Raw genomic sequence first — 9,768 nt, forward strand, 5'->3', positions numbered from 1 at the left:
GAGATCAGGAAGGAAAGGTACAAGAGCGTGTTTAAAGGTCAATAACAACAACAAATGCATATTATGTGTCTTGTTTATGTGAGGCAAGGTGTCCCCACATGCCTCATTTGCAGAAAAGTAACATAGTGCACCTTCAATGACTCATGTTAAGTACATTCATCTGATTTACTGCCGCCTACTGTGTTCCATTTTTATTTGACACCTTCAGTAGTTTAATAAACCCGTTTCACTGTGACGTTCTAACCTGTTTCGTGTCTGTTTGTCCTTTTCTTTGGTGAATAACTCGTGTTCTGTTTTTTTGAAGGGCCTGGTTTTTGAAGAGGAGCGCCCCCCACCTCCAAACCGCGCCCCCCTCGCCCCCATGTTGGAGTTCGTGTCGGCCCAGACTGGGATCCCCGTGGTGGCTGTGGGGGGCGGGGCCAGTCTGGGACGAGAGCCTCAGGTAAACATGCAAATAACACGCAAATAACACACAAATAACACGCAAATAACACGCAAATAACACCGAAATAACACGCAAATAGCATGCAAATAACATGCAAATAACACGCAAATAACATGCACAGGTTTGTTTAAGTCGGAGTCAAAGTAGAAGGTGACTTTGCACATCATTACAAAAAATCAAGAAATAAATACATGAATCTATATCCATAACTAATGTCATATCTAACACAGAAACTGTTTAAAAGAATTGTCATCTGGATACCATTTTAAAACTCAAAACATTTCGACTTCTATCCCAAATCTCAAAAATATTTTCCAGATGAAATGTTTTTGATGACGTCACTGGTCGAATGATTACGCCCACTTAAACAATGTAAAAAGCTGTGGTAAACAGTTTTATACAGCAACACTGCAAACATTTACAAATCTAGTAGCGCTAAAGTTTGTGAGCTTCCTGATACGTCCCGTGTTTGGTCTTTATCTTCTCTTGTCCAATCATCTGGCCGCCCCTGGAAGCATGGCCCCTGGAAGCATGGCCCCTTTTGGACCCTCAAACGGGGCAGAAGGCACCAGCAGCGTTCCCATGGAAACGTCTCTAAAAGCTACAGTTTTTTGTTTTGTATAGTTCATGACCTTGGCTCAGGAGCATTTGTTTCCCACATTGAAACATGAATAAATATTGTATTATTCAAATCCCATCGGACAAACTCACATAGTAAGTTAACTGTATATAAAAAAAACTGTATATAAAAAAGAAAACAAATACACTACAGTCAAATAAACAGGAAATATGACCAAGTTAAACATTATTTTAGTCGAGTCTTGTATTGGCAATGGCATTTTGTTTTCCTGATTCTGATGAATAAATATAAGAAATCCCTTTGTTCACAGAGAATGTGCAACATACTGAAGGAAATAAGGTAAACTAAGTAAATAAATACATTCTCATTGTAGTTTTGGATACGTCAGTGCTAAATCACATGACAGATCTGCTTGAGTCGACGCCGATGGCCCTTGGGGGTCCCACATGTTTCTTTGGACGTGTTTTGGAAATTCTCACTTTGATTCAATCAGCAGCTCAAAAAGGCCCCGTCCTTCGGGGCTCGGGCTGAAACAACACAAACTTTTGAATCGTTTGTAACCACAGAATTTAATCCACTGGTTAATTACCTGTGGGACCGTGAGTGACGCGTGTTCCCGTCGTCTGGAAATAACAGACTCCAGGACATTTTTCTCTGCTTCTTGCTCCGTAAATGACTGGAACGAACGTTGGAATTTTACCGGAGGCTCCACGGGATTCACACGGTTTGATTTGGAAGGATGAGGTCCCCAGATCAAAAGGTTTAATTCAAAAGTGTGACCCAGTTGAGGCGGCGTTACCCGAGGTGCGCCCCGCCTGACACGTGAAGGCAGCGGGGGTGCGTTCAGGCGCTCGGCTCTGGTGATTAATAATACACAAGCTGTGAGGACGTATGGGGAAAGACCAGTGTTCAAATACATCCTGTTTCTATGTAAAAGACCGAGGATCACTGGGAAAATAAAGTACACACTTCTTCAGCAGACATACTGTATATTCACGTGGTATTTGCATCCACAATTGAACCAACGCTACTTAGATTTTGGGTCTGAACCTGGACCTGAACCGGACAAAACCAGGACCAGAACATGACTCTCCAAATCTACATTACATCTAACTTGGTTCAAACCTGGAAAAGTTTGGCAGTTTCCAGTCGTTTAGTCTTGAATTGATCGATGGTGTCTTTAGTTAGAGTTAGCAGGAGTTTTGGTTGTGATTGCGCGTTTAATCCTCTTTTTTTTTACACACAAACACACTTCCTGACAAAAGTAAAAGTCTCCACCGAAGCAAACAGGTCCTCTCTCCACCTGCTGGATAACGGCTGCACGGGTGATCGTCTTTCAGCTGCAACAAAACATTTAAAACCAAAGCAGTGAGTGAGTTTCTAGCTTCTGAAACAACCGCGTGGAAAGACGAATCCCGTGGTCGTGGATGAGACGTCGGTGTGTTTGAGAAGGGTTAAATTCATTGGCATCGAGCAGAGGAAACGTCTAAGGAGAAGCAGAAGCGAATCTCCCACAGATCTGAACCGCAGTGACAGAGTTTGGGACGAGCTTTGGGTGACGTTTTTTTCTTCCCGTTGCAACCTTTTTTTTGGTCAGTATTTCTTTGTATTTGTATGTTTTCTGCATTTACTATTTTGAGCCTGTAGTGTAGTGCAGTCTGGGTAAGATGATAAAGTCGCATGTAACACTCTTTTATCAACGAATCGAGTCTTTATGCAACCAAGAAAGTCAAATCCCAAGTTCAATGGTAATGTCAAGGTTTTGGCTGTACGTTTCACTTACTTCAGCTCATTGTCTTCATTTTGGCGTTGTTCCTGAAAGGATTGTGCCTGATTTACCAAGAAATTGACCTTTTGATTCTATCTCTCTCTTCACGCTGCCATAACGTGTGATACCGCCTATAAGTTTAGTCAGTCTAGTTTGTTGCGAAAGCCCAGAGATTTATAATAATTTCTAACCAAAAAACACGATTAAGGTGAAAAAATGACATCAGAATTCATTTTTGGTTTGTTCTTTTTTTTCCCCCAGTTTTAATCAACATCTGGAAAACAGATTTTAAACAAACTCACATCCAAAAAAATCATCAGTTTTGTTGATTGAAAACTTCTCGTAGCTTTATCGGTCGAGTGAGGTTTCGTGGGGTTCAGTACGACGCGGCTGCTGAATCTCAAAAAAATGCTAAAGTATATGAAAATGTCGCTGTGGCGAAAGGAACTGGTGTGTGTTTGGAGAAGGCTTTTCACGCACTCGTATGTGGCAGAATGAACCATACACGGACCTTTCTCTAGGTGTTTGGTTTTTCCGTCTCATCGACCTAAAAGACAAGCACAAAAGTGAAATCCTCCAACCGCTGACGAGACCTGGAAAAGCATCCAACTGATCCTGAAATCCTTGTGTTTCCTGCAGGAGAGCGGCTCCATCTACCTCCAGTTCACCTGCTCCACGCTGCTGCAGCTCGAGGTGATTTTCGAGGTGCTCGAGGAATACGACTGGACGGCGTTTTCCGTGGTCACCACGCGTCACCACGGATATGAGGACTTCCTGGCGATGGTGGAGGGCATGACGGACGGCTCGTTTATCGGGTGGGAGAAGAAGAGCGTGATGGTCCTGAACATCACGGACGATCCAGGAGGAACCCGGACCAAGCGCCTGCTCAAGGACAACGAGGCACAGGTCGGTCACACGGCTCAGGGTGTGTTTCCTGATGTGCTGGAGGTCAGGGGTACAGGGGTACAGGGGATACAGGGCTACAGGGGATACGGGGGATACAGGGGATACGGGGGATACAGGGATACACTGGGTACAGGGGTACAGGGGGTACAGGGATACAGGGGGTACAGGGATACAGTGGGTAAAGGGATACAGGGGATACAGGGATACAGGGGGTACAGGGATACAGGGGGTACAGGGATACAGTGGGTACAGGGATACAGGGGGTATAGGGATACAGGGGTACAGGGATACAGGGGGTACAGGGATACAGTGGGTAAAGGGATACAGGGGATACAGGGATACAGGGGGTACAGGGATAGGAGATACAGGGGATACAGGGATACAGGGGGTACAGGGATACAGGGGATACAGGGATACAGGGGGTATAGGGATACAGGGGTACAGGGATACAGGGGGTACAGGGATACAGTGGTAAAGGGATACAGGGGATACAGGGATACAGGGGGTACAGGGATACAGTGGGTACAGGGATACAGTGGGTAAAGGGATACAGGGGATACAGGGATACAGGGGGTACAGGGATACAGGGGGTACAGGGATACAGTGGGTACAGGGATACAGGGGGTATAGGGATACAGGGGTACAGGGATACAGGGGGTACAGGGATACAGGGGATACAGGGATACAGGGGGTACAGGGATAGGAGATACAGGGGATACAGGGATACAGGGGGTACAGGGATACAGGGGATACAGGGATACAGGGGGTATAGGGATACAGGGGTACTGGGATACAGGGGGTACAGGGATACAGTGGGTACAGGGATAGGAGATACAGGGGGTACAGGGATACAGTGGGTACAGGGATACAGTGGGTACAGGGATACAGGGGGTACAGGGATACAGGGGGTACAGGGATACAGGGGGTATAGGGATACAGGGGTACAGGGATACAGGGGGTACAGGGATACAGTGGGTAAAGGGATACAGGGGATACAGGGATACAGGGGGTACAGGGATACAGTGGGTACAGGGATACAGGGGGTATAGGGATACAGGGGTACAGGGATACAGGGGGTACAGGGATACAGTGGGTAAAGGGATACAGGGGATACAGGGATACAGTGGGTACAGGGATACAGTGGGTACAGGGATACAGGGGGTACAGGGATACAGGGGGTACAGGGATACAGGGGATACAGGGGGTACAGGGATACAGTGGGTACAGGGATACAGTGGGTCCAGGGATACAGGGGGTACAGGGATACAGGGGGTACAGGGATACAGTGGGTACAGGGATACAGGGGGTACAGGGATACAGGGGGTACAGGGATACAGTGGGTACAGGGATACAGGGGGTACAGGGATACAGTGGGTACAGGGATACAGTGGGTACAGGGGTACTGGGATAGCGGGGTACTGGGATACATGGATACAGGGATACAGAGGTACAGGGAATAAAGGGGTACAAGAGTACAGGGATACAGGGATAGGGGGTGGCATACACAGGGGGTGGTCTCTCAGGTGGCATACACACTTACAGCTGAAGTACCCAATGTTTCTTCTTATAGTAGTTTATCCTGTTTCCCCCCCGTGAAAGTGAAAGCAGAACTTCGTGCCAACAATCAGCGTCTTCATTTAATTAGAAAACCTTTTATCAATTACAAACTGGTTAGAAAGAGCCCTGTGTGTAGATGATGCTTTGGGACTTGCTAATGGCCAAAACAAAATCATGCCTGTGAATACTAGCAATATACCAAAGTGTGAGAGTTGATTTAGATAGATTTAGGACCACGTACACCTGCTGTGCTGTACAGGGTCATACAGTGCGTTTTAGGGGTCTCATTTCTCCATGTAGATGCTGTTGCTTGGACTGGAATGTTGCACAAAATGGCATCGAGCAATCTCCGTAGAGGCAAGAAGGTGATTCCGGCAATAAAAAGCCTGTAATTGAAAAAGTGAAATATACATTCAAACACCAACCTGTGTTTCCAGGCAAAGCAATAACGTGTCCACGAGGGAAGCGGGTCAATCGATCCGAATGCAAATCTGAGTAAGCTAACGATGAGGGAACGCCATTACAATCGGGTTAAAAGTTCATTCAAGTCACTTTTGCATAACATGTCTCTATTTTTGCCAATTCTCGGTGTGCCTGTAGCTCCTCCTCCTGCTCCTCCCCCATTCACGCCGACAGCTCCCGGTAGATGCTCACACCCGGCACCACACATGCAGTACATCTGAACACATTATTGCTGCTGTGACCTCGGCGTCATCTCAAACCTTCAAACCAAAGTTCAGTTCATATTTACTGCCACGACGGCGAAAACAGACAGACATATTGGATTTACGCCAAACAAAACGCAAAGGTTCAAACCCTTCGACAAATGATCGAGGTCAAAGGTGCGCACATGGAAAACAAACGCCTCCTGTCACTCGAAAGACAGATATGATGCGACGTGAATTTGTAATAATATATTCTATCGATCGCCCTTGGTTGTGGCACTCATTGCTTTTGGGAGGAGGCTAATTATTATTGAGGAGTTGTTGAGTCCGTAACGTCTTTTGAGAGGAGGAAAGGGGCCAAGTATTGATCAGTTAAAGCAGCCAGTTTGTTGGCGCGTCCATCATTCAAGTTCAGGCTAGCTACACCATCGATTGAGAAAAAAAGCGAGAGTATTTTATATACTACTGTAGCACTCACGCTAAATTAACTCACGCTAAAGTGTGAGTACAACAAGCTCGATTTCAGATCCGGCTCGTTTCTTCCTCCCGTCCCCTGTCTGTCTGTCTGTCTGTTGTTGGCTAATCGCCGTCTGCCAGAACATCTCAACCATCTCAAACAAGTAATACACAGCTGATCCTCTCCTATTTTGACATTTTCACCAAACCCTCGCAGGAACGGACAGCGATTGTTGGTTTTTGACTATTCCCGTTTCAGAGCCAAAGCCAGCACCAGCAACATGAGATTTAGGGGGTTTAAAAAGTCAGTGGCTTGTAAAAAAAACTTATTTAAATGTTGTGAATTTTGTGAGAAGTACAAACTGCTCCTCGTTTGGCACGCGGGCCACACCCCCGTGCCAGAGCCAGATCTCATCAGCTATTGGAAGCTCAGCAGGACCGGGCATGGTTAGTGCTTGGATGGCAGACCGCTGGAACGCCAGGTGCCGCGGTGAAGGAGGAAATGTTGTGTCCTTAGGCAAGACACCCACGTCTCCTCGTAGAGCGCTTTAAGTGCCATGGATGTGGGACAGTGCTATACACACACTGGAGGAGTAATTATGATCATCCCGAGTCTTCCCAGAATGGGTGATTTGAAAAAAGCTATAAAATGATCTGTATGTTTTAACTGGCCATGAGCATGTTCGTTCATTTTTATCAGATGCTTCACAAAAAAAGGAATGAATGAAGAAAGCGTTGGTCCCAGCGCTAACACCATCAGACGGTTTAATATGGGCTCAAAGTATAGGCTACTGTTTGGGAGCTTGGGGAGTCCTGGTTTGATCTCTGCTTAGTCTTGATCAAGACCTAATTAACCCCAAGGAAGATAATCGTAATTTCATACATCTGGCACGTTGGCTGCAAGAAGGTCCCGGGTTGGACTCGCAACTGGGCCTTTCTTTGTGGAGTTTGTGTGTTTCTCCTCGTGTCTGGGTGTGTTTCCTCCGGGTGCTCTCGTTTCCCCCATCAACACAAAACATGCAGCAGGTAAAATCCTCCAGCGAAGTTAGTCCTGACCAAGACGAGCTCAGGATCTGTGACGCTACAGTGTGTTCAAAAATACAATCACATTTTTCTATAAATTTATATGATTAAATGTGTCAAGACAAACTATTTAATGCAGAATTCGAACACTGAAACACACTTTATAAATACTAAATTGATTAAAAGGCTCATGTGGCCATCATAAACAAGGATGTATTGGAATAGTTGACTTGACCTCATCAGGGGAGCTATGTTCACTCCATTGACACTGGAACCCTTGACAAACGTTAAATATAAAAACATAAAAATATTAGCTGTTATTGTAAAATGCAGCGTTGGGTGTTGTGCTCAGAAAGGTCGTTTTTTTCTGACTATGATCTGAATATTTAAGCAGCAGAAGGAAATGGAACAGAGCTTCAATGACGGGAAAAAAAAAGAAAATTCAATATCAGGTTAATCAACTTTGTCTGCTGGATCTGCACGGCGCTCGGATGAATCAACAGCAAACTTAATAAATGGTTTTATTCATCCTTTTGAACTGAGAAAACAAGCCCGGATGAGCAGGAAGGCGTTCTCAAATCCAGCAGAAAAACATATTGACCGGTTTGTCGCGGTGATTCTTCTTTTGTCCGAGAGCTGTCGCGGTCAAAATGTTTCAAATGTGCGTTTCAATGTAAAGGTATCGGTCTGAGGAGCTATAGGGAGCGTAAATTCCAGTTTCCGAATGGCAGTTGAATCGTTACAGTTTCTCAGACCAGATGACCATTTTCTAAAGCGTTCCGACCACATTCTGCAACTTTTCTGCCTTAATTTCACTCGAATCTTGAAAAATCACATCCTACATGATCTATTTTGTCAATATCGGGCAAGCTAAATGTGGCAAATGCATTGTAATTCCTCAAGCTAACGTTAATAAAGAGCTGTAACGAGTTGTTTTCTGCATCTGCCCCTGGACACTGCAGTATCTAATGTTCTTTATTTCCTTTCTGTGTGTTACCTTATTTATCTGGCGCAGATCATCTTTTCTTTGTAAGATTAAAGCATCTGTAGATGGTCCCTGACAAATACAGACTAAACTAAATCAAAACTCATGCAGTTAAACATACAAAAAGGAGCAGAAAGAAGAGCCATCTGGTATAAACAAATAGTCAAAAAATAATAAATCAACAGTATATTTGAAAAAAAAACTTCAATTTGAAAACAACAGCATATATATAAGTTCGATCTTTATATATATAGATCTAACTGACCATAATCAACCCATATTCAGTTGTTTAGATGTCTTGAAATGCAAAAAAGCAATAAATATAGATGCATTTTGCACAAGCACTTCAGTCATTTTGATTTCACTGAAAAGACAAAACGTTTAATTTTGCAGTAAAATACTTCACTCACTCTTTTGCTTCTGCCTCGAACTATTGCCGTTGTTGTCGTTTAAATGACATCTTACCTCGGGCAGAAGAAACATCTAAAAAAGCCTGAGGAAGAAAAAAAGCAGACCCAGTCCAGCTCCGCAGCCGTGTGACTGTTCCAGCGCGGAAGCCATTTTGGCTCCGTCCGTCGCGCCCCCTTCACTCTCCGGGCTCTCATCACTTCATTGTTGCCGGAGTAAAGGACCTTTTTGTGGAGGCCCGGCCCATGAAAGGGAAGCACTAGAAAGAGAGAGAGAGAGAGGAGCGAAGGGATGAAGAGAACATGATGTAATGGTTTGGAAGAGATTGTCGAGCTGCCGTGAACTTTTGGAAAACCTTCAGATCCGGCGCGGTGAAGCTGCGGTTCAGAGGATGTAATGGAACAGAAGTGGGAGCATGTGGACTCTATCAATCTTTAAATAAGAACGTGTCTGAAAAGGACATAAGGTGTTATAGGTTTCGACAAAAGGATGAAGGAGACGTCTGCGTGACACATTAGACTGCACTTTTCACTCAAACAAAGGGAACATGATTATATTTAAGATTTTACCAAAGATTTGGCCAGTTTTTCCTCTTTTATAATGTTGGACATGGCCAGCAAATATGACAGGCAGAGTAATTCTACAACAGTTACCTAGCAACCAGATTGTAAACAATTATTAGGCAACAATAAGACAATAGTTATGTTTTGATGAATAATTACACATTTCTGTTGTGTAATCATTGTTTAAACTGCCCGTTGTGTGGGAAGTCTCTTGGCAATTTTTGATGGAATGGCGCTTTTTGATGACATCACAGAGGGTTTCTGCTGTAGCACTGCTTCCTGTCATTTTGAACTTTTAATTGTCGAAACTTGACGGATGCAAAACTATGATAAATATTCACCACAGGGACAAACTCACCAAACGTCATCAATAGAACAACAGAGAACGTGTCGTGCATCGCTTTATTTGGTT

General features: G+C 44.5%; 1 protein-coding gene across 1 annotated transcript in view; it reads left to right on the forward strand.

The window, feature by feature from the left end:
- grin2da (glutamate receptor, ionotropic, N-methyl D-aspartate 2D, a) overlaps positions 1–9,768 on the forward strand; it is a 389,894-nt gene that overhangs the window by 150,629 nt on the left and 229,497 nt on the right. The window contains exons 3-4 of the mRNA XM_072448252.1: positions 305–442; positions 3,433–3,699. Of these exons, the coding sequence (XP_072304353.1) occupies positions 305–442; positions 3,433–3,699 (405 nt within the window). The remainder of the gene's footprint in view (positions 1–304; positions 443–3,432; positions 3,700–9,768) is intronic.

This window comes from Eucyclogobius newberryi, unplaced genomic scaffold (genome assembly GCF_026437365.1).
Source record: "Eucyclogobius newberryi isolate DKJ021-1_F unplaced genomic scaffold, fEucNew1.0.hap1 SCAF_16, whole genome shotgun sequence".
Lineage (NCBI taxonomy): Eukaryota > Metazoa > Chordata > Actinopteri > Gobiiformes > Gobiidae > Eucyclogobius > Eucyclogobius newberryi.